A 26,303-nucleotide genomic window follows, 5' to 3' on the forward strand; every position below is an offset into this window, starting at 1 on the left:
GAAAGCTGTAAAAAAGACTATAGTTTGTTTGATTATTATCTGAAAGAGGTTCAGTGTCACACCTGTTGCCTCATGAGCCGCATGCACTCCATTTAAATGGCTCCAGCACAACTAAATGGAGTACAGCCACTGTCTACCACCAATCGTCATCACTAACACCGCATCGAGCTCCAGTGCAGTGTCAAGTGTAGAGCACCTGGATTTTTGCTAAATACAATTTGGGTTGAGTGAAATACAGGCGCCCTGTGTAGACAGCTGGATTGTATTTGTTAGTCAGACAAACAACTGGAAAACGCTGCTGAAACATCTCTTGTGTGTTGATGTAGATGTAGCAGTTACAGCAAGAAAGGAGCAGTCAGGCAATCTGACTGTTTGGTAATGAATTTATTTGAAAGAAAAAACGACACTGAATGATTTACTCAAACTGCTGGATGTTCGTCACAGTTTACAGACCAACTTTCATTTTTATCTTTTAAGAAAAAGTCTTACCGCTCATGTATTTTGAACTGTTGGATGTATTTTTAGCAATGTGGCGCCTTCACCTCCAGTTATCATAACAGAGGTGACGGCTTGACCTAGAAAAGTGAAGGTTGCAAGTTGCAATATTTTGTAGACTAAATGATTAATCAAATAAGCCGAAAAAAATAGATTCATAAGAGAGGAAGATAATTACCTGCAGCTGTAACTCTCCCACATGTATTGTGGTCAAACAGATGAACACCCACAGAATCATAATTAGATACACAGTGCTATTATCGTGATTCAAACAAGGCCAAGCAGCACAACCCTCATTATATGCAACATCACTTACATTTCAGTACATGCTTGCATTATGAAAAACCATGTGTGGCCTTGAATTTGCATGTATATATGATTGGACACATACTCTAACTATACTAACTATAACACACACAAACACACACTGTCAGATGCGCACAATCGCACACTTTGTTCATCACCCTACACAACCAGCTAGCTGTATTCCACTCACACCACTCACATCTGAAAAAGAGACATTCAAATTAAATTACAACAGCATTTGCATATTTCCCCTTTTATTAAAGCCGCCTGTGGAATTGTGTCTCTACTTGCGGGTATTAATAACAGTCCATGTTCGGCTTTTGATTAACTCAGTGAATGAAAAATAAGCACCGGTGGACTGAATGGCAGGAAGTGGGAGTTTTGCTGTGTGACGTGTAAAACACATACTGCACGTAGATGTTTTATCATGCTGCAGAGGTTTTTTGATGCGGTCTGATAATTATCTTTATATGCGCATCACATAGTAATCAGTCTGTACAGTGGACAGCAGCACATACAACCCGTTCTCATTCCTCGGTCGTCAAATATGGCAGCTGGGTCAGTGGCCCTATGCTTCAGACTAGGACGCTGTAGGTTGAGGTCAAACAAACACAGGACTTTAACCCAAGACACCGCTGTTCCGTGTCCCGTATGAAACCAAAAGCCAAAAGGATCTTTTGGCACAATTTAAATCTGTGTATCCTTACCTTACGTACTTGTTTGACTTATTTTAACCAAAACTAGATCTTATCTGAACCAAACTAAGACTGTTTAAATTTGAAATGTTTCTCAGCATAGTTTATTTTGAAAGTCTAACCAGACATTGCATATTAATCTACCTACAGCATCCTAGTATGAATAGAGAAGAGAGTAAAGGGAAGAAAAATACAGGCTTGAAATCTCAGTCCATCAAAAAACACATCTTTCCAAAATCAAACTGTTCCAAAATACTGAATGCTGTATTTTATTCTGTAACTGCTGGAATATACGTTCAGTGCTGTACAGCAAGGGAATTCAGCACCTGGGAAATGAGAGGGTAAAGCTTTTTTTCAGTTTTATGTAAAACAAAATGATAGGTTTTGTGAGTATCACAGCGATGGCTCTTAGCAATCAGAGCTCTGTCAGTGGGTCCTTGGGGGCCTGTTTTCTGCCTGGGCCTGGAAGATGGAGGGCCGCAGTAAAGCTCTTAGTATCATCAGCCAAATTTTACCTACTCCCCCAGGTCAAAGTGGCAGCCTTTGAGCTGCTCTTCACTGGAGCACTCTCATTCACGGACACAGCAGTTCGGTCATAACATTAACTGTTTAGAGAGAAACTGCTGGGTTTTTGGCCATAACCTGGATAATTCCATGAGTTGCAAGGTCTGAGTGATGGAAAAGCTGAGGATAACTTGATTTCTGTATAAGAAAAGATCCACTACCAGTAGGCCATTCAAAATTATTTCTAAACTTTAAAGAAAAACCTAACTCAAGCCTCATTTTCCAGCTTTTTTAAAGCTCTTAACTGCATTCCACTACCTGTTATGACATTGTTGTAAGGTGGATCCAAGTGCAGGACACAGAGGTGAGGTGAAGTTCTTCAGATTGTGAAGAGGATGGGATGGGAGGATAGGATAAGAGATGATGGCTGGCAGGGGAAATGGTGTAAGCAAAGCTGGCTGCAGAGGTGCCTTGATAGCAGGCAGGCAAACAGATGTGAGGCTATCCCCAGGCAGAAAATACAGTGAATAAGCAACCAGGAATTAACATTGAGGATAAGTGCAGAAACCTGAAGCGTATATAACAACCACAGTAGTAGAGGAAGTTGGTGATGGATGGCAGGTGAACAGGGATCCAGGAGCCAGGACAGTGAGTGGCAGGACAGGAACAACACAAACACAGGGAGACCAGCGGGGGACACAGCTGGAGAGAGAAATGGGGAAGGGTACTGAGGCACTACATATTTCAGCCAGGTTTTTATCAGAGAATCACAAGACATTCACATATCACCGCCCTAAAGACTTTGGATTGGTTCTGCTAAGTGTTCTCAGTCCTCATGTTTTCTTTAAAGTATGTGCCCTGAACCAGCATCCACTAAATAACAATACACTACATGCACACTACAAACTACAGCATATTCAAATAATCATTCATGTCATCTGCAAATGTCCTAAATCCGACTTCCTTTACTCCCTTAGGTGCCACAATCAGTTAGAAGTCTGTTCGCCCAATCCGTGTCCCGGAGGCTTTGACTGTAAAATCACTGACGGCTCCATCCACTGCGACCCGCTGCCTCAAGTGAGTCCTTTACTGTTGTTTCTCAGTGCCATCACAACATTTATAGAGACAACTGTTAGGGAAATGACACTTAACATCCATAGGTAGCTTTAATTATGCTAATTTGCCCAATCTATCTATCAGGTATCTCCAATGATTGGCTATATGGAAATCATGGAGATCAGTGTCAGCGTGCTCGGATTACTCTTCTTGGTTGGCATCTTTGTTTGCATCAGGAAACGTTATGTCCAGCAGAAGAAGAAAAAGCCTGTCTGTGTCCAGGACTCCAATGGGTAAGAGCAAATTTTTGGGTCTAAAATGTCTCCAACATATTTGGTTTGTCCAGTTTATATGTTTTAAGACACACAAACTTCACTTTCATAGCCGTCACTGCCACAAAGTGTTAACAGAATTTATCAGGAGATTTTGAACTCTTTTCTAACGGCACAAATAGCAAAACTTGTTCTTCAGCTTACAGTACTTTCTGCACTGTGTATTGTAATGCAACCTTTTTGCAACCTATGGACGTCAGAGGGAGACATTACCAACTAGGAAATGAAAGAAACTTGAGGAGAATTTGATTCCAGTTGAGCAAGGATTTCTTAAATTATACAACTGTGAAGTTGTAAAGGGCCGTCAGAAGAAACTCTTGCAATTTTTTCCTTGCAACATAGCAGGCTTCAAATGTTTCTGCTTTTCCATTTGCCTCAAACATCCTAAAATTCTAGTTAAAGCTGGATTAATAAATTGTTATCCACTAGAGGGTCACTAAGCAACATTAGGCAGGGATTTGTCCACAAAGATGAATATTTAACTGAAACCAAAACATATTTTTTCACACCCACAGCTATTTCCAGCCCAGTCTGGCCAAGAGCCTCAAAGCCAACAACCAGGAAGTCAACCCCATAGAGATGAGCTCATTGGTCGGTCCCATCAACGACCTCGACCACACACCGTTCAGGTCGCTTCGCCCACGAAGCCAGATCAGTTCGTCGGGAGGCGGGCTTTCCTCTCCAAAGACACAAAGGCCGGTTGTTTGCAGTGTTGCCCCCAACCTTCCTGCCAGGCCACCGTCCAGCTCCGACAACGACTCCATCAGGAAGAACCACTGGGATATGGACTACGAAGGTATGTGTTTATACGATTTTAGAACGATGAGCCTCTTTTTCCATGAATATATTCACATGATTCACATATAGATGCAGCCGAGATGTTTTTCTATTTGTCTCGGGCTAGTTGGTATTTTCACTCAGACTTGGCCATTTGTCTCGCCGAATATTCTAGATGGTCTCGACCGAGTCCAGCGATATATATTTGTTTGTTTCTCTGATATAACTTACTCCTTCTCTGAAGGAACAAGTGCAGTTGTTCAAAAAATGGGTATTGGTTTAATTCAAAATCCATCTAGAACAGGCATTGACATTGGCCGGCTGGTAACCATAGTTATGTCACTTGCAATTTCACTGAACACAGAATGAGTACATTTACCGTAATTGTCACATAGATTTTCATTTAAGGCATCTTTGTTAGCAGTTAGGTGTGCAGTTTATTTAAAGTTAATGGCAGAAAAGAATCTAATTGGAACACTCGGGGAAATGTCAACTGCACTGAAGGAAAAGAAAACGTCAATAACCTGGGAACCAAATCATTCCAACATTCTCCGTCATTCTGCAGAGCCACACAGTAATGCAAAAGGTTAGGACAGGCTGAATTGTTCAGTCATTCAAGGTCACTGTAAACAAGCATTTAATTGTCATTCGGAGAGGTGCATCATGGGAAACACAAGACCGCCTGTAGAGTCGTCTGTCAACACATGACGCTGATTAAACTGTGGAAGATGAAACATTCACAGACGAGGCCGATTGGACGTGATAACATCAGGAAATAATCAAGTGATTTCTCTTCTTCATCTCTCCGCATGTCTTCATTTTCCACTTTCTCTTTCTGAGATTGATTCTCTCTCCTTCTATCTCTATCTCTATCTCTCTATTTGCTATACTATTCTCTGTAATAGCCTCCCTTATTCACCTTCACCTTTTACTCTTTTAGTTTTACTTTATTACTTAAGTGGACATATTAGGGTGTGTCGGTCACTTTTGACTCTCCCAGATGAAGAAAATCAACCTTGATACATTTTTATTTTAACCATCAGAGTGTATAATACATATAAAGAGCTACACAGAATCCCATATTGTCATCAAGATTTTAATCTGGAACATGTTTATTTTATGTACTGTATAACTCACCTTGAATTTGTGTCTACTGCAACAATTATAATATGGTGTGAAATAACATTTATATGCAACAATTTCATTTGATATTCATGATTGAATTAGCTCACTCCACGTATCATAACATTAAGACTGCAGTTGACATGAACAAAAGCAGTATTTGAGCCCATAAAATGCATAAATACTCCATTCAATTTTATTAAATTACATTATTAACTCATTTTATTTATTAAACATGAAAAAAATGTTGACTTAAATCCATAATTCCACTGCTGGGACTGCTGCTCGTAGTTTCAGAAACACCCACTGCGTTGTTAAGCACCAAAATTTAAATTGATACAATACGAACAAAGCCTGCAGTACATAGACAAGAGAGAGAGCGGCGGCAGTTATGACACAGAAACAATAATGTTGGGCTTAGGAGTGTGGATACCATGAACACAGAGCATAATAAGCAGGAGCAGCTCCTACACTGAACAGCAGTGCTGTTCTAGTGTTTACAAGTTAGATTTCTAATAACCCAGGCTCTCAATGTTGTGGAGAAGGAATGGTCGTTGGCACAGTTTCTTATGTGTTGTAGTAAATTGTTCCAATCCTGGGAGGATCTGACCGAAAAGGTACTTTGTTATCTGGGAGTAAGACAGTCCCCTGGAGTTGTTGCTCTAGTGGTTTGGCTGGTTTTTAATGTGTTGTAAATACAGAGTGGTGGAGGAGCCATATTCGGTGATACCTTGAAAACGAGGCTCAGTCTACTGTGTTTGACCCAGCTTAGTAAATTGTGCTTTTTCAAAATAGTGCAGTGATGGTATCCATATTCTTTTCCAGGGTTTATATGTTTGTTTGTACAGGGATTCTAATGGCATAGTTTTATTGACGTGTCCCCAAGCTGTCAGACAGTATGTGATCTCCTGTCTCTCGCCCTCTGAATATCTCCTTTTTCTGTATTTTGTCTTTGTATGTTTTACTTTCACTGCCCCGACTTTTTCTTTTGCTCTCTTACCCTCTTAGCCTCATGCAAGAGCCCCTCGTTCGAACAGATTTGTTGTTGAAGATCCCCTCCAGATATGTATTAGGACATATACTAACAGTCTTCGTGGAACAATATTAAAGTATCCAGTGAGAACAAAGAGAGTGATAAAGGTTAACACACAAACACTTACTACAGAAGCCCAGAACGCACAAAGCAAACACTGGCTCTAGATAGAAACCTGTGGGTTTTTTGAGCGTTTCACAGATATTGTAGTTTCTCCTTTGCTCCTGGAAGGAGAGGGTGAAGCGAGGGAGGGTCAATCTGCAACCACACCGCTAGGTGCCACAAAAAACCTACACCCTGGTCCTTTATGTTCTTCTTTTTACTCTTGGGTGACATTTTTGTGCACGAAGCATAACCACAGAGTGACACAGGTAGCTATGAATATCAATTTAGGGGCCCTCAATTTGCTAATGACCCAATCTCTTGAACGCACACCTGTGAACTGTTGACATTCATCACGCACACCTGTGAACTGTTGACATTCATCACATTTATCATCAGATTTACGACAAGTTTGTACATTTAGGAGGGTTTGCTGGATCTACTGTGGAACACTTGTACACTCAAACCTCAAAGGAAAAAGTAAGAGGGGATTAGGATAAGAATACTAAGTATTTCCCATTGTCTACCCTGCTCCTTTTCACATCCCCCTTCTTTCATATCTTCCACCTCTCTTACTTCATTTATCCTTCCCTCTATCACACTCACTCAATTGTTTTCTCCTCTTTTGTTCTTCTGTCATCCTCTCGCTCTCTGTCTGTCCTCCTCGCCTTTCTCGCATTCTGTCTCTCACCCTTTTGTGTGCAGCGATTTTTTTTTTTTTTCATGTCAGAAATCAATACAACTGAGCCGTGACTCATACATCCACTGCTATGTTCTCGAGACAGATGAAGAGAGGCAGATCAGGCGTTCGTCATGCCATCGCTCCCCAGGCAACGCCCGCCTGGCAGGTCATTCATCTGCTTGACCTTATCACGGAGAATAAAGGACACATTCCTGTAGTTCCTCACTTGTTATCCAACGCCTTGTTAGAGGGGACAGCAGCTCAGTCCTCTACACTGCTTTTGGTTTGCCCTGTGACCCTGGTACAACATCCTCATAATCTTTTATGGCTCTTGACCACACTTGACACGTTCTTTGGGCAGATCAGGTGATTTCCCCTATGTCTGAGATGCCAAAAATTGGTTCAATAGAGATAGTATCTCTGTATAAAAGAATTGCTCGCTGGAAAAAAATAGAAAATATTAGGGCCTTCTATCACCATCACCATTATTGAATTGGCGATGAAGCATCCAATCATTGAGCCCCATCAAACTGTCAGCCATCTTAAAACCATTTATAGCTATCAAATGTCAAGATGGTAAAATTATATGGTGCGGGAGAGAGAAAGAGAAAAAGAGGACACACGAGCATGAAATAAGATTTGGCTTTTGGTTCCAAAGAAGATTACATTTGTAGAAAGTGTGACTTTAGATATCAAGACTGTCAACAACATAATATAGCTTTGTTGTCACTGCATGCAACAATGCCAAATGCCCCCAATATAAGCAGCTTTCTTCAAAACCCTCCAAAACTGAAGTGGTGCTTACTCGCCAACCAGACAATGTTATTTTCACATTGCTGCTTTTATAAAAAACTAATAATGGTGAGAAATGTTAAAGAAGAAGGCTGGTGGTTTTTTGTCTTACTGTTACAAAATGCCGTAAACAGACCAAAACCAACCATGTTAGTCTCCTAATACTTTCTGACTTTACTACCTTGTATGTGGCTCTCATGCCCACTGGCTCCTACTAGTGGGTACTATGGAAATCTTAAAAAGCAGGTCATGAATACTGTTTTCTACTTTTTTTGTGGACTATTTTCAGCAGTGGATTAAAGGACTAGTGTGTAGTATTTATGGCATCTAGCGGTGTAGTTGATGATTGCAACACCCTCACCTCACGCTCCTGTTCCAAGCAGAGGAGTGTAGGAGAGACTGAGGGCTACTGTAGGAACATGGTGGCCTCTACTTGGCTCATTCTAAGGTAACAAAAACACAACAATTCTCTCTTTTATGCGATTGTACACTAATGAAAACATACATATTAATATGATATTCCGTTTCTGCCAACAGACCCTTCTAAATGTTACAAACAACATTCAGTGCTCTTGAGTATTTAGGGCAGCAGGACCGTGTATGTGGGATTGAATAAACTGCAGTGTGTGTTTGAGGTAACAAAGAGTACCCAGTGCAACACACAATTACTCTAGAGGAATGTGCCCCAGTTTTAGAAAGCATAAATTTGGACAGATTGTCCTTTAAATCATACCTCCGATTCTCTATTTTCAAGCTTTTCTTATTTAAGTCTTATTCAAGTGATTAACTTGTTAGAAAATAATAGATTACGAAAATATACTGGCTTGTGACCTGTCAAAGTGGTGATTACTCACCACTCCTCTGTTTAGCCAAGTATGTGCAGACAAGAGGATGAATTTTGACGCCAAATATTTTATTCTTTGTCTGTATTTTAGACTGGAGCTGAAACCCACACTGATCTCTGGTGAAAAAAATGCAGAAGGTTACAGATAGCAGCCTCAAAATCAAATGCAGTTTTATTTCAGCACTCAAATCAATTTTTTTGCTTTGCCCTTGGTTAGCACCTTGTTCACTTTTCAGCTGTTTAAAAGCCCAAGCAGTACTTCATGTTAAGAAAAGACAGCTTGGTGTAAAAAACCTTCAAGTGAACAAAGTAATTCTGCCATTTATTATCAATACTGCAGCCCGCGGCGGTGATCTGAGACTTAGCCCTCTGTTCTCTGCAGCTTTAGAAAAAGAGCAGCTCTTGTTCTTAACATTTACTGAGCTGTGCAAAGTGTGGAAATAAAGTTGGAATCAGAATTGAATCCCCCCCCCTTTGATGTCCCTTGTTTAAGTCTACAGAGGTATGTAGATTAAAATAATAGGCTTGGCTTTTTTCAAGACTGTTTTAGTGCAATACTGGTCACTGTAATTATTCCTCCTGTCCGTGTTGGCCCTGAAGCGATACCTTCCCAATGAGAGTGCAGTGTAAGAGATGGGGAACAAAATCCTCGTTATGTGCAAAAGTGCATTATAAACTGCAGACAAAGCTAATATCTTCATTGTCTGTCATGTGTCCTGCCAACAAGAATGTAGCTGACTTCTAGAAAGCAGCTCAGCAAGGATTTTGTTCAACCATGTCTCCTAATACTTACATTTATGTCGTACTAAATTGTGTTGCCAAATAGCTTTTAGAGGAAACAAAATTGCTGGCTGATTATGTTCCCTGGAGTTTTTCCACTCCAGGAACTTAAGTTACCATGCAGCGCTTGCATGATGGTGGTGGGGGTGGATGATAGCCTGAGCACGCCACATAGTTTGTTACGTAAAGCCATCTAGGAAGTCAAAGTTGGAAACTTTTTGGAAAATAGCTGGCACTTTCAAAAAATACTTGGTCAATCCCCATTGGATAAACCATGTGTCTTATCACTGTCTATCACGAGCGAACTTCAACCAATCAGATACAAGAACCATACAACATTGTCAAATTTTTAGCGAAGTCAGTCGGAGAAGAGGAAAAAAGGATCTTTTCCATCAAGCCGTCAGTGTCATTCTTTGCTCTTCTTTCAATGAAGAAACGTCTATGCTAACCTCTGTAGCAGCCGCTATAGTTGTTTTCCGTCGGAGAGTTCTTCAGCTTCTCACACACGTCGTCACACACACCTAGCCTTAAACCACACCCGTAGCTCATGCCGTAGCTGCCAGCAGCTCTTTAAAGGACACTGATTGGTCTCAATTAGAGTGAAAAATTAAACCCATTCTGTCTTATGTCACTGTATGGACAGCCAAGACAACCTAATCTGAACCAACTGCTGTTGGTACCTAAACTTAAGGATAAAAAACACTGCTTTAGTTACTGCAAGCCGGTATTAAACTAAATAAATATATTCTCAGTGAATATTTTGTAGTTACACTTTTGTGACTTGGCACATTTATTAAAAACATTGATAAAAAATGTAATTCAGGCAATTAGGAGCATACAAACAAAAAGGACTGCAGAAGAGCACAACACTAAGCATGTGAATAGCTAAAATATCTTTCCTTTAAGTTAACTAAGTACTTCTGCCATTTATCAACCTTGTTTCAGCCCGAAACAGTGATCCGTGACTTAGTCCTCTGTTCTTTCTGCTTTTAACTCTTTATTGAACTGTGCAAAGTGTGGAAATAACAAGCAAAGATTTAGAGTCTGAGTTGAAAGCTGAATCCGTTTGATGTCTGTTAAGTCTACAGAGGGAGGTACAGATGCTGTCAGATTTTTCATCTTCTTTGCCTGAAAACATCTCCATCTATCCTACATGCTTTTATATATCTGCCTCTCACTGACTTGTGTCTCTCTCGCATCCTTCATTGAATGATAGACTCTTTTGTCTGTTATCTGTTTCACCTGTTTGTCCCTCACCCCTTCATTTTGTCACCCTCCATCTTTTACTCTTGATGTTTTTCTCTTGTTGTCTCTACCTCTTTATAAGAAGCTCTCGCTCTTGCTTTTCGTCTCGTTTCCCCTTGTAACTCCCTCTACCACTTTGTCTCATTCTCTCTCTCTCTCTCTCTCTCTCTCTCTCTCTACAATGCAAGCAGCTGGGAGTTTGCTCAGTATTCTCAGTAACTCTAGTGACAGCAGGAGACTTTTTTTAATGTCATTTTGTTTGAACAAACTGTATAATGCGTCCTTCTTGTTGGTTTGAGATTTTGGGGATGAAGGGCAGGAATTTGAAAAGGTAATCCTCAAGAATCCTCGTCTTGTTTTCAGATTTTGCCTCCCATCTCTTCTGCTAAGCGCTCGTTGCTGCAGGGTGTTTCCTGTCAGTCGAACAGTGGGAGATGAGCTCTGACGCCTTCTTCCTTCAGTTGTTTTCTTGATTCTAATTATTATTTTATTGTTATTACTTATTAGCCAGGGTGGCTACTGAAGAAACACATCACTTTCAGTTTGCCTGATGATGTGTTTCCATTGATAGAAATGTTGTCGAAACATGCAAGAACTTTGCCTAAATAAAAACACAGTTTAAAACTGACTGCAGTGGGATTTAAGTCCATAAATGTCTGTTATAAGATAAGATAAGATGTTCCTTTATTGATCCCCCATAGGAGAAATCTAAATCAGACACAGCAGCACAGGGGACTGTAGTGCAAAAAGTACAGAAGTGTAAAAGTACATTAAAGAATCACAAAATAAGAATATTATGAAATACAATGTAAAATATAAATACTATATGTGCAATATGCAGTAAATATATATATATATATATATATATATATATATATATGCACTTTCACACCTGCCCAGTTGGTGTTGAGGGTCTTGCTCGAGGGCGCTTTTCACTTTCCCTTTAACTTTTTTGAGATCGATTTCCGGGTCACAGGCATTAATTATCTAAAATGTAATTTTTCAGTATATTTGTATGTGTCAACCAGTTCAAGTGCATGTTTAGTGCATTCCTCACTGTCACATCGAACATGCTGTTTTAGACCATTTATGTAAGTACAATTGAACAATGCAGTGTACAGATACCACTCCGAAAGGGAAAATAACTGTGAAGTATGACTCATTGCAAGGTCGTCTATGTGCTTTGTCCTCCCCGATCAAACTCAGAAAAACAACTCTTCACCTGCCACACACTCCTGTTGTTAAACCTGCAGAAGAGGATTTAAAACGTCTACTTATTATTCAGGATAGAATGACATGATTTATCATTAAATAGGTGTTAAAAGGTTAGGAACTTAGCATGAAATTAGTTTCAGGAAAATATTTAAGAGATTAAGTGTTATGAGCACATGCAGGGATGTACAGAAAGCCAGAGGAGCTTACCATCAAGGTTGCCCTTGAATTGTCATGATAGCTGATTGGGATTCTGTTGATCTGAGAAGAGATTATTCTACTTTTGCAGTCATTAAAAGTCTGGATCAGTCATTTGTCTAAAATATTAAAGTAAATATGGTGACTTTAGGACATTGAGCTTTCTCAAGACATCTCCCTGCTACCATTCCACTAATCAAACCCACACCACTTCAAATCCACAGTGAAGGATTTAATATGCAAATAGTCAAATCTTCTTTAAACTCCTCCCTGACTTCTGTCATGACAGCAACAACTGTCCCAGTGTTTGTTAGTATTAATCTTTCAGTGACAATAAGTGTTGATTAGAGTTGTTTGTTGAGTCGGAGAGCTGATGTGACTCTGGCAGCTGTTCAAAATTAAGTGTGAAACGCCTCCGTCTGATGGGTGTGGACTTGCAGAAACACTGGCATACGGTAGTGTCAGTTTTTGTACCGGCAGATTAACACAGACGGCTTTGCAGTGTCTTTTTTTCTTTTTGTTTTTTTTAATGCATGCAATCTCATCAGGGGTTAAAAAGGTGGCAAAGGAGCACCCTGGTAGAGCTTGTAGCCCGTGTACTAAGGCTGAGTCCTTACTTACAGCTGTTGCTGTTGCTAAAATTAGTCTTGTGCCCCAAAACAACCCCAAAAGTAAATGGTTTAATCACGTTGTGTTTATGACAGTATTAGCCTCGCTAATATTATCTTAGCATAAAGGAAGTGTCAGGGGCTAATGTTAAATTGGCGCTTTGGTTAAGGTGCACAACTAATGTTGTAATTTGATGAAAGAACATTAGTAATGTTAAACGAGTAGTCCCAGAGCCCTGACATCAGTGACAGAAAGTGCCAGATATGAGTTTGAGCTAACTCATGTTTTTCATATCTGTCCTCTCTCCTCAGTCTATCCGGCAGACCCTGACTACTATGGCCGCCCAGCAGTCCAGGAGTTCCCCCAGTTTGACATCGTAGAGGACACATATTCCACCTCTACCATAGACTCACGGAGGAACTCTCGATTCGGTGGCTTCCCATTCCCACTGGATCGCTGTGACCGCCGCGCTCCTCTTCCGCCCTGCTACAGCAACCAGAACCTGGACGACTTCCTGGGTCCCGACGGGCTTCCACTTCCCAGCTCCCAGTGCCCCAACGAGTACACCGCCATCAGCTACTACCCCACCCAGCACACCCGCAGCCTCGACAACGTCTCTGGAGGCTACAAGAGACTCAGCATGCGTCTAAGCGTGGCTATGCCATCGTACGCAGAGCAAGCCAGTCCACCACCGGCGCCAAACCCTGCCCAGCCTCAAACGAGACCAACAGGGCAGAACCCGCGCAGCTACGACGGGTCGAGCATGGTGGAGAGCGATTACGGGAGCTGTGAGGAGGTGATGTTTTAAGACCAGGTTTTTGTTCGAAGCCTACGTCCTTATGTGGCCATTTGTGTCCTTTTCAGTGATTATTCACTTTTAGTTTCACATGGGAACCTGAACAGTGCAAGTACATGCCACTGAGTTCTACAAATCCATCCTAAGGCAGCTTTGTGTATGTGTACTCTTATCAGATGAGACTCTTTGAAACTAATGAACAGCAGCTCAGTAGTCTCTCACTGTGAGAGTCTTTTTTTCACTCTGATGGAGATGAAAGAACCACGTGAAACAGTAGTTCAGATGGCTTTCATTTGTTTCATTTGTCTGTGGCAGACTAGACGGGGGTAATTCAGGAATCCTCGGTTGCCTCTGTGGAAGAAGTTCAGCAGAAGTTCATTCCTTCGTCAAAGAGACGCCGCCGAGAGCACTCGTTACCTTGTTAGGGTTGTGAAATCGTGAACAGTATTACTGACTTGACTGTGGACTGTTTCAAAGGCAAAATAAGGCAAAGACTTTTTCTTTCAACATGGGATAATCTGAATCTGTTGCAAACTATATCTCCTGGATTTCACTTCTCAAACACTTGTCTGACAAGCCAACCACTCTAAAAATATAAGTTTCAGCTCTGCCAAACATTGATAACGGTATGTTTACTATGCACCGTGTGATGTGATTGAGCATCTGACAGCAGACACGAGGAAAACACAGTTGCCATGACAGTGGCCAGCGTGACATTTAGACAACAACTCTCATTCAGAAATGCCTTTGTGATGAAATCCTGACAAAGAGCTTTGGTGGGGACTGTTGCATTGTATGAAAGGTAAATCACCAACGGGGTTTTATCAAATCCACATTCTGCTGGGTGTTTGTGTTCATGTGAAAAAAAACCACACACAGGTTCAATGTGTGTCTAATGTCTACCCATTATTTCAAATCTAAACCGTATTAAAAATGACACATTTCATGCAGGATGAACATTTCACTCTTTAATCTGCTTACTGTTGCTGTTGTTTATTGTTGCTGTCTGTTACAATGAAGGGGGCTGGATCCTCATTAAAAAAAAAAAAAAAGATGAAAGCCATAAACAAGAGGGACGAGGTGATGTTAGTAGTGAAATAGATGTATTTTAACTTTTAGTGTTGCTAGTAACAATGCCGTTTCCATTGCTGTAAATTCTGTAGATTTGGGATCTGTAAGCATCTCCTTGTGTATTTTAAATAGTGTGAACTAGATTACAGTGTTTTCTCTGGATGAGACGTTAGTGTTTGTGATCAAGTTCAGCACTGCAGTGTTGCTGCCCTGGATGATAAAGGGAGCTCTTAATGTGGAGTAGATTTTGCAGCAGTAAAGAAATGTCTATGCAGCCATTTTAAATGGCGCAAATATGCAAGCCTCAGATAAAAGAAATGCTTGTTTTGGTCAAGAACTTGTAGTGCAGAATGCAGCACATTAAACAGTGAATCTATGCGGAGTAGTAGAGAGGTATATGTTGGGCCTTAAATCTATCCATTATAATATCAATTCAAACTAAATCATTTCATCAAATCTTCTTTTATAAAGAATTCCGAGCAGCTAATGGTTATTCAGTCATTATTCTGCTGATTAAACTGGAACCAGCAGTTATTTGGCATTTTTGCTTGAAAAATTGGTTCTTTCTGTGCATCGACAATTCATTTCAGCTCTTATTGCCTATTTTCTGGTTAACTGATCAATTGTTTAGTCTATTAAATAGAAAAATAATGACAAATGGCTCCCAAATTCTATATTATAAGATTTAAAGGTATTTAATATATGATGTAAATGGAGAAAAACAAGCAGTGTTTTTAAATTTGAGGAGCTGTTTGGTAATTTCACAGTTTTAGTGTCACAATCAGTTCATTCTGTGATCAACTGAATAATTGTTTCAGGTTCAAAACTCTTCTAAAACTAAAACAAATTGTTATTAACTACTGTGGAAGCCATGGATTGTCCCTCTGAGTAAAGTGAACAAACAGTATGGTAGTCTACTCTATATGTTAGCATAACAGCCGATGTCAGCGTGTGATTATACAATCCAAACAACACAAAACCTTAATCAGATGGTTTGTGAATTCCAGTGCAGATCTACGGCCTCAAAGATCTAAAATACAAATCGGATTTTCCAGCTGTTTGGACAGTTTGTCTTTTGGCAAACGCTGGAGCGCGGGGTGAATGTGTACACAGTGTTTACTGCGACTGCCTCCATGTAAACGTGTCGGGGATGCAGATGATGCTTGTAATCAACTGAATTTTTACACAGCTCTCGCAGGCTGGGGAGATAAACAAGTCACGAGGGCACCGCTTGTACTAGAAAAAGGCGTTGGTTGTAACGTGTGGGTGTTAATGGACATCGGGGTGATTCAGGAAAGGGCTGAATGGGTTAGTCAGTCAGAAAGAAAATAGTTTCTCTACAACTGTCATCCGTTCTTAATGTCCTAACTGGCAAATCTCTCCCATCTGGCACCATAATGGACTAAATCAAAGCTCACACTCTGCAAATATTAATACTAATGTAGTCACTGCTGTTTCTACTGCAGTCTTGCTGAGCTTTGGCACCATTTCTGAAAAAGGAAGACTGAAGGAAATTCAGGGTGCATTAAGAGAGACTTGCATGGCTTCCACTGTACGTGCAGTGTCATGGAGTTTAACGGATTTCAGCCCAGGATTCTTCTGTCTGTTTATCTGATGCACACAGGGCAAATCTTCCTCGTCTGAAATGGGAAATCTGTCTTTATTTTACAATCACGACAAACTCGTGACAACAACTACAGAATCATGATGTTTATTTGCCGTTTTACCAAGAGTTGGATGAGAAGATTAATATTAGTTTCATCTCTTCATGTTCAATGAAGGAGAACTGTAGCTGTGTGATGTGCTTATGAAATTGCTAGTATCCATCAGAATAACAAGAAAATGCCTTTAAGCAACATATTTGTATGCATGTATCGTAGAAAGCAAGCTATTCACCAATGCAGCTGCTGTCGATCCAAATGCTCTTGGTTAGCTTGTACCGGTGAGATGTATATTTGACAGAGCGAGGCTCTCTCCACTCTCTGTGCCAAGCTGAGCATGTTACCGAAGTAGAGATAAAACTGACATTATTGACTTCTCATCCAACTCCCGCTAATTAGAAATTACTCAAAATGTTGGAGTATTCCTTTAAATGACCACGTCTTAAAGTTCAATGTAAAGAAATCCATTTTCCCACAATTAAAGGATTACACAAATCTCATCTTGCTTAGCCAGAGACAACTTTAAAGTGAACTTTGAATGTTGGGGGGGGGCTTAAAGTAATAGAGTAATAAAACCCGACCGAGTTGAGCCAACGACACAGTGTCAGCAAAGTATTGTCAAGAAAAGCTAATAAGAAAATATTGTATTAGAAAATCCTTTTAATATCCTGGCTGAATAATATGAGCTTTAATGAGTGCTGAATCAAAGGTCCGTGCTGTTTTATTTCTGCTGCCTTTGTTGTTTCAGTCCAAACACTCTACAGCAATTTTGTGAGCAAGAACTGAGAATTTCTGAAGATCAGGGAACGTGCGTTGTATCATAACCAAAAGCTGATCTTCACCTCGCTGTTAAACTCCTTAAATATACCCGCTAGAACAACGGCTCCACTCCTGCTGGTCTCAAACGAATCCTCTCTGTCACTTCAGATTTTGAACTTGATGAAATCTGTTGAACCATTGTTGCTGTATGCCATTCATGTACAATGTCTGTCTATCACTGGTGGTTTAACTGTAACTGCTCTTATTTTTTTCAGTCCTTTGTACAAGGAAAGACCTTGTAATCGACAGGTATTGTGCTGTACATACAGTCTGTATAGTGTGTTGCTGTTGTAGGTTGTTGTTTGTGCAGAATTCGACTTCACTTGAATGTAAGTTGCATTTTTTTTTTTTTTCATGCATAAAGTTTATTTTTGTATCAATGTGGGCCTCCCCATGTTTTGCTCTGTTGTTTCTCTGTGAGAGATTTTATTAAGATGCCGTCTTTCTGTTTTGTTTTTCAATATTGTAAAGAGAATATGAATAAAGATATTATCTTCTATGAACACTGATTGAAGATATCGTGCTTATTTCTGGTTGGTATTTTCAGCATCAAGATAGATGAGATTTCTTTTTTTTTAAAACACACACATCTGGGTTCCGTCACTGTCTGGAGAGAAGTGAAAAAACCTTAAGCCTTCTCCAGAGAGGATTTGTGTTATCAGAGGAAATCATGGGTAATTTGAATTTGCCCATGCACATCAGTGACGTAAGTCACCCAGACAGTGAAATCATTTTCGGGTTAGTCTCAGACACATTGAGCCAAACAGTTGGAAGCCTGATCACTCAGCATTTTACAGGAAGTAGTTCAGGTAATGACAACACTTAAATTGCACTTTGCATTAGTGAGGACTGAGACAAAAGCACTGTATTTTGATACATTTTGTTCAGTGTATTCCAACCCTTGTATGTTTGCAAGAAACTAGACAACAAGGAGCTAACCAGAAACTTTTCACACCATTTTCAGACTTCAGTGGGTGTATTTGATACTCAGAAATATCACTTTAATCCAGGCACTGTCCATTTAAATTAAGGAGGATTAGGCAACTGTGCCCATACAACAGGATTATCAATTTAGGTCAACTTTTAAAAGACAAGCATTGGAGGACCTCATTGATCCGTCTGGAACATAAAATGAAAGAAAGGAGGAGCAATGTCATTTAAAGCTTCATAAACAAGTAAAATAACTTTACAATTCTAAAAGAATGAACAGTAAAAGCATCTATATGATGCTCTTCTATTTGTACGGCAGTTTTTGATCCATTGACTGCAGGCTCATGTTGTAAAAGTACGTCATCCAATGTAACACGGCTATTCTATGTGTGAGGACCCTGTGGGCTCTGGTCCCTGACTCCAGGTGTTTCTCTGTGGTCCCTGCTCCTCCCCTCTGTCTCCTCCTCCCCTGTTTTTCTGTGTGTGTGTGTGTGTGTGTGTGTGTGTGTGTGTGTGTGTGTGTGTGTGTGTGTGTGTTGTGTGTGTGTGTGTGTTGAGTTCTCCTTCTGACTGCTATAGAGAGCTGGACATGTTTTCATATGGCTTATATTTTACAGTATAGTTCGTTGATCTGATTGGTTGAAGTTCGGCCGTGATAGACAGACGGTTCATCCAATCGCTCTTTTCAAGTTTCCAACGACGACTTCGCAGATTGTTCTGTGTAACAAACCATCTGGTGCAGACAGGTTACCAAAAGGTCTCTGCTGCCGCTCTCCTTGTCTTAAACTTTTCAATGTACGCACATGGAAGGGCAGGGAGGTTCCCAGAACAGAGTCATACTGCCAAATGTAATATTCTGCTTTGGAATAAAAGTTATTTTGACAAAAGTGGTTCGACTGAACAATAAGTATGACACAAAAATCAATTTACAGATTTTGATAGTGACGAAGGAAATGCCAGAACCAATCAGACAGCTGGTCCTGGCCCGGATCCTGTTCATTGATGATGAGAAATTCCACAGAGGAAATATGCGGTGGTGTGTTGATCGTCACACAGTAAATGAACCGAGCCGCGTCTTCTCCTCCATTATTTGAAGGATCATTTAGTATGTTTGCAGTTTCTTGTTATCTCATTTCATAATTTTCTTTTGCCAAGCGTCTCATACTTCACTAAAACAATTACAGTGAGGGAATGCAGGAAATGAGTAGAAGCTGTAATAATCATCTCATTCCTCCATCACATTTATGAAATGATGAGTGCAGCTCCGGCCACATACTGGAGGACAGACCTGTGTGTGTGTGTGTGTGTGTGTGAGCTGAAGAAAAAGCGGGATAAAGGGAGGATGACAGAGCGAATGCCTGCGTCTGGCAGTCTGAGATTTTGTGAATGCTTAAGTGTGACGGGATGAAAGAATGTGTGTTTGTGTGAAACTGAGAAACGGAAAGTGAGAGATGGAGGTGCTGAGATAAAGGTGAGACAGTTAGTTGTCTGTGTGTTTCAGACTCTCATTACAACAGAAGCGGCTCTTATCTGACCCAGTCAGCAACTTTCTGCCAGATCCTGACGCTACCTGATAAGGTGTATATGTGTGTGTGTGTGTGTGCATTTGGAGGTAACTATAGCATGCTCTATATCAAAGACTACACACACTTTCCACTGCACTAATTTTTGCTGCCTGGAGGCCTAAAATACATCAGACTGATGATACTTTTCTGTTTATTTATTGGGCAAACCTACTTTCCCCCAAACTACTACAACTTTTTTTCCCTCCAACTTTGCTTAAGTGTTTCTCATGTTTTCCCAAATTCTTTTGAACAACCCAACACGTCTTACTCTCAAACTCCTTTGTAGCCGTTGCAAATATGTGGATGTGACAAGTGATCATCTACATTTGCAAACTTCGGAGGTGTCGTAGGTACGAAGTACATCACAGTTGTTAAACAGTGTTTTGGGGTTGGAAGTTTCAGTTTCACGTACATTTGAGAGGATCAAACCCAATACCTAGGTACAAGAATGTCAAAATCATCAAATCTTGACAGCTCTGTACGCTAAGGGTACGTTCCCACTGCAAGCCTTAATGCTCAATTCTGGAAATTGTAATTGAAAAGATCAGATTCTATGATTCTTATTTGTGCTGTTCAAGATGAGAAAAAAAAAACAGTCATATATGAGCAAAAAAGTCAGATTTGGGCCACTTTGTCCTGCAGTGTGAACCCAGCCTAAGGTCCATGGAAGCCTTCAGTCTTTAAACTTTAAAGCTGTATTTCCCAAGATACAAATACATAGGAAGTTCCATCAGAGCAATCAGAAAATCAAATACATATGTGAAGTAATCAAAGAGAAGGAAATCTTGCATTTATAAAACAAAAAAACCTTGGCCGCAGCTCTTGGATCAGTTACTATTCTGTCCTTGTTGGATGCCATACACGTAATACCAGCAACATGTCAACAGAAATGATTGACTTTGTTTGCTTTTTCCAGCTCATTCAGCACAATCAGAGTCAAGTTGGTCATTTCTTTCACAGCATCCGAGTCCTTTCGAGTTCTTATTTAAAAAGGCTTCTCTGACGCATAAACTTTGTTGCTCTCACGCTTCCTTTAGTTGCCCCTTTAGTTCTCTTTGAACTGCTCTCAGTTCCATTATATCGCTGTCCTGGAAGGCTTACTGTTTGATCTCAGGAATGACGTAGTCTGTGTTGTTCAGGTATAATCTTTAAAGTCTTATTTTGGCACTACAGTGTCGACACAAAACTTAATGAACCCCATGATTACTTCCATAATGCTGTCCATATTATTGTCTTTTTGGAAAATGTGCCAATCCGTGGCCAGGAAGCAACAACTTATTCTATCTCGCCACACATTGACAGGTTTGCTCTTTGAAGTCCCCTGGTACAAATATCGGTGCATCAGGCTTGTTTTTCAATTGCTGATGAACACAGTCGGCTAAACATTGGTAACTTTGGATGTGTTCCCGCTTGGCGAGATCAGTGGTGCCCCCTTTTAAAAGGGGTGGCCTTACCAAACTCTAAGGGCACGCCAGAGGGACGGCTTGTTGCAGAACTGGCTGACCTTGAATTTATAGTACTCACTACTCAGAAGATTATTATACGCATGTGATTCACGATTGGCGGGGCGGTGGGGGGGCATTTGTTGTGTAATTCCTGCACCAGGAGTCTTTGTTTGCTCTTTATTCATCTTGTGTTCAGGCTCAATCTCCTCCATCTTGTTCCTCAGGGAGCGAACGTTGTTAAAGAGTATTGATGGCAGCAGTGGCTTGTTGCACCCTCGGCGGAGTCGATGTTGAACGTTGCGTCTTATCCCTCTTTTCTGCGCTCCATGCTGCCGCAATTTTCTCAGTCAATTACAATCTTTTTAAAGAAAATATCTGCAAATGGTAAATGATGCCCATTTCAAATACATCAAAGAGACTTCTTCAAATGTCCTGTTCTGTCTGACTGACACATACTGTACATTCTGATTACAGTGACACGAAACAGAGATGCAGAAGAATTCCATTCATTCCATACCAGCAATTTCTTGCTTGAAAAATGGCAATAATGATTAATCGATTATCAAAATAGCAGATACACTTTTTGTTAGTCGCCTTATCAGTAGATCGACTAATCGTTGCAGCCCTAGTTTGATATGATGGAAATGATGGGCCTGAATATTCTGCGGACATCATGGCAGTGTAATAGTTCTGGATTTACTCTTTCCTGGGGTCTCTTTGGAGGACGTGTTCCGCACATTGTTGTGACTGCCCACAACAAATTGGCGGTACACCGATGTCCACGCAGAGCATACACAAACACCCTCTGATGTCACTGATGAGGTCACTCAGGCCCTACTGGACCCTCACATATTCACAGTGTCCTTGCATTAGTGTGGATGTCTGTGTACTTCTTCACACCATATTTTTTCTACTTTTTCCTGTCACAGATAAGCATGATACCCTCACTCACACTTCCCACTCACACCCTTTTTTTCATTCTCTCTCACACACGCACACACAAACACACACTCAGAGCAAGTGTGTAAAGCCAGTTCCTGTCTTTAGACCCCAGCTGTGGAGCTGCCTGTCCTCTCCAACCAGCTGTCAATCACTCTTTCCATCCCTGTCATTCATACAGACACACACACACAATGAAAACACATGAAATCACTGGTGTCCGACAGCAAGGGTGTTAGTATGTCAGGTGATAAGACCACCGAAGAGGACAGAGAGCAGAACCAACACTACGTGTTTTTGCCTATTGTAATTACGCTCTGACAGGTCTGCACTGCAAGGCCTATGACTCAGCCACAATACTGACATGCAGTCAGTCTTAAATTGCCTGCAGTAAGTTAGTAAATCCTTAGTATGGTAGCAACAGGTAGCATACAATCTGACCAGTTTGAGTTTTTGTACGTCTCCTAATTTAAAAGGCTAAGTTTAAAAACAGCCTGAAGCACACTGCAGGCAGGCGGGCACATGCTACCTAACACAGCACAAAATTCAGGTTGTAAAGAGACTCATAGTGTTAGTATTGTTACATTTGCCCTTCATCCTTCTGAATAAATCAGGAAACATTCAAAGGTGTTATTTTTTAATCCCCAAAAATGGATTAAACCCAGAGTTAAGTCTTGACAGGTTGAAATGAGGATTAGAAAAGAAAAATATATATGCGTCACATGTCATAATGCCAAGGCGCCTCCATCTGTTTTGCTACAATATTATTCACCACAAATATTAAATATTTTCAGATTTCCTTTCCACACAGTTGAATGTATTGTTTCTAGTGACTGGGGGACATTTATAATCACGATAAATGGACTCAAATGAATCTGTTCTTTATTAGGGAAATAAAACAAACTAAATCCTAAATAACTCTAAATACACTACATGGCCCAAAGTCAGTGACCGTACAACAGCAGCCACTTTTCTGGGAAGGCTTTCCACGAGATTTTGCAGTGTGTCTGTGGGAATTTGTGCCCATTTAGCCAAAAGAACATTTTTGAGGTCAGGCACTGATCTTGGCTCGCAATCAGTGTCCTATTTCCTCCCAGAGGTGTTCAGTGGAGTCAGTTTGGGCTCTGTGCAGGCCAATCAAGTTCCTCCACACAAAACCTGTCTAACCATATCTTTATGTGTACATGGAGACAGTGGCGCTAGATTAGTAAAGAGCCTTCCCCACTGCCTCAGACCATTGTCCCACCTCCATCAAACTACAGTATAGGCACTACACATTCCGGTTTGTAGATGTGTTAAGGTTTAAAGCTCTGGAAAAAACGAATAACTTTTTACCTCTTAAACTTGCATTAGGGGGTAAAAACTATTTTGAGATACTTATTTTGTCAGCCAGCAAAACATCAACAAGCATCAGCTAACCAATTTCTTTTTCCAAAAGCAACTATTCCAACAGTAGTTTATTGGTAGTTATAGTCATTTCTTAATAGCACATCAGCTTTAAAAAACACAACTTCAGCTCACATTTCAGTGACTTGTAACACTCATGTGCAACATATCCCCAAACATGGGGATTCATTTCAAAATGAAAGAGGGATTAATGTCTTCTCCCAGATAATAATGGCGTGTGTGCTCATGCTCCAGTGCCTCCATCTCTTTTTGCACACTCAGCATGTTTACCACAATCAACACAACAAGAAAAAGATAACATGCTCCCCTTGCCACAGAGATGACATGACAGTAATATATCATATTTTATTGTATTATATTCAGATGGCCACAGTAGAGGCCAGGGGACATAAGAGATACTTTGGAAACACATTGGTGTTTTGGGAAGACTTGCCACTGACCCCATTGTGTAGGAAAGTGATAGAGGATGGCTGTTGGCTGATGCCCCGAAGGCAGAGGCAAACACCTGCGCCATGATACCCGCATGAAGATTATGATGTCTTTAGGCACTATCACCGGCTTCCGGTAAAGGAACAGGAACACTGATGAATGTTTTGGATATTTAAGATTTGATTACTATACTGTATCTGCATCAGGAATCAAATCTGTCAAATCTGATTTAGCAGTTTGAATGCTTTGTATATTTAGGGGATTTAAAGAATACATTTATATTTCCATGTCTGTGACATTTTATACAGATACAGACATTGAAACTGTAGTGAAAGGTGTATATGTTGCTGTTATATTGTTGATATGACTATGAACAGACCATTTTCACTACCTACTTTTGTTTGGGTGGTGCTAGTGGAAAAAATTGGCGAGACCTCGACTCTCTAGTAAAGCGTCGCTGCAACCGCAGCTGAGACGCACGACTTAGGGGGGCAGTGTGACTGCTCTAATCTGTTAACAAGGGAACCGAAATAGAAAAGTAACACGTTCCACCACTCACACGCGCTGCTCAGGTAGGCTATGTGAAAGAGCCGTAAGGAGCTAACCTTGTTGGCAGCTGAACTTGCGAGATCACAAATTTACACGGGTGCGCTGAAGCTTTGACAGACACTAGAAGCGCATTCATGGCAGGTCATGGGATCTTCATCAAGAAAGTGATTAGCCATCAAAAATCCAAGCCATTGCGCAAGGGTTAACAAAAAGTAATGTAGACTCCAGACTCCGGATTTCTCTGGGCTGCTTGAAACATTTGGGATAATTTGGGGTAAGTACACAACTCAACAAAATATATGACACAGGTCTTGTTGTTTTTGGACATTTTGATGTGGAATTGTTACATATTATAATTTTGAGTGCCAAAGCATGAGGAAGTGTGATAATAGTGTAGTAAAAAGGTACAGGGATGAGGTAGAGGAAGAGAGGATGGACTGGGCATACTAAGGATTTGATCTCTGAGCTTGTGGTGACATAACTTACAGGAGTCACTTCCTTTGTATTGTCATTGTCCATCTCTGCTGTTACCGTGGCTGGACTAATCTGCTTGAAGACCCTGGGGGAAAAAAACGAGGTGTGACCAATGTTCCACCCACTGTATGCACATTGTGTGTAAACCCTGTTAGCTTCAAGTACCCATTAAGAGGCCAAAGCCTCAAAAACATCCAGCACTCTTTAAGACTACTTGTTCACAGCTTTGCTCTGTTTGTTAGTTGATGGATTAAACAGTGTTTTTCTCTCGTTAAAGTGACAGTGGACTGTTCGACCTGTAGGAGACTATCACATCCAAGCAGCACAAGGGCAGAGAGTGCAGAGTGGAGTTCTTTCGAAAGACCAAAAAAGTTTTGCCCATGTATATGATCTGATGTTTTCACCTTTAATATAACTGACACATTACTGACTCTTTATGTCCTTTCCATTCATATTGAGAGAAGCAGAGAACTTCAAAAGTGATGCATAAAAAGCATAAATTGGTGCATAAAAATTCACCAGAAGGCAGAAAATGAAGTTTCTGACACTCGAAATCTCATGGCGGAGGACCCCCCGACCCCCCTCTGGGTTTGTGTCCCCAGGCATGTCGCCGCTGGCAAGTGTATTTTACCACATTGGAGGTGTCAACCATAGTACAGACTGAAGCATCTCAACAGCTGTCGGATGGACTGCCATTAAATGTTGTGCAGACATTCATGGTGCCCAGCGGATGAATCCAAATGACTTCATTTCATTTAAATACAACACTTTGTTTTATGGAGAATACCCATCAGCCTCAGCTGTGCTTTGAGTTTTGTGACAGCATGTTAACAAGATGGGGATCCTGATAAACATTACATCTGCTTAACATCAGCATGTTATTGTCATTGTGAGCATGTCAGCACGCCGATGTTAGCTTTCAGCTCAAAGCAGAAAGCAAAGCCTCACAGAGCGGCTAGCATGGCTGCTAATTCTTGGTTTTTCACACACTTTCACAACTGGTGCAAAGGTGTTAATATTTAGAACACAGTGTACTTGTCTCCTTTCTTCTTCCAAAGCAAATATTACCATACCAGTCCTCACACACACATAGAGGCCAAACACACACTCTTGTGAAGGACTTATTAAATGTCCATCTATTGAGCTTCCCTGAAAGGCATCAAGGATCTAACAGACATTAAGGTGTGTGTGAGTCTGCATTTGTGGTCCTGCTGATCTGTGTTTTTCTACTGTTCATCATACTAATGAGGAGAGGTGTGTGTGTGTGTGTGTGTGTGTGTGTGTGTGAGAGAGAGAGAGAGAGAGAGAGACAGAGACAGAGAGAGAGAGAGAATGCATGTGTGTGAATAGTATTTGACAAGACATCAAACAGTTTCAATTATTTCAGCACCCCGGGTGTCGTCCTCATTATCCACTTAGAACAACCAGTGCCTG

General features: G+C 40.7%; 1 protein-coding gene across 1 annotated transcript in view; it reads left to right on the forward strand.

Annotated features, from left to right (window-relative positions):
* The window catches only part of fat2 (FAT atypical cadherin 2), a 110,740-nt gene extending 93,106 nt beyond the window's left edge, over positions 1-17,634 (forward strand). Inside the window, exons 26-29 of the mRNA XM_051420689.1 lie at positions 2,978-3,077; positions 3,201-3,349; positions 3,904-4,184; positions 13,096-17,634. Of these exons, the coding sequence (XP_051276649.1) occupies positions 2,978-3,077; positions 3,201-3,349; positions 3,904-4,184; positions 13,096-13,592 (1,027 nt within the window). The 3' untranslated portion in view covers positions 13,593-17,634. The remainder of the gene's footprint in view (positions 1-2,977; positions 3,078-3,200; positions 3,350-3,903; positions 4,185-13,095) is intronic.
* Positions 17,635-26,303: the final 8,669 nt, after the last annotated feature.

Source organism: Dicentrarchus labrax, unplaced genomic scaffold, assembly GCF_905237075.1.
Source record: "Dicentrarchus labrax unplaced genomic scaffold, dlabrax2021, whole genome shotgun sequence".
NCBI classification, from domain to species: domain Eukaryota; kingdom Metazoa; phylum Chordata; class Actinopteri; family Moronidae; genus Dicentrarchus; species Dicentrarchus labrax.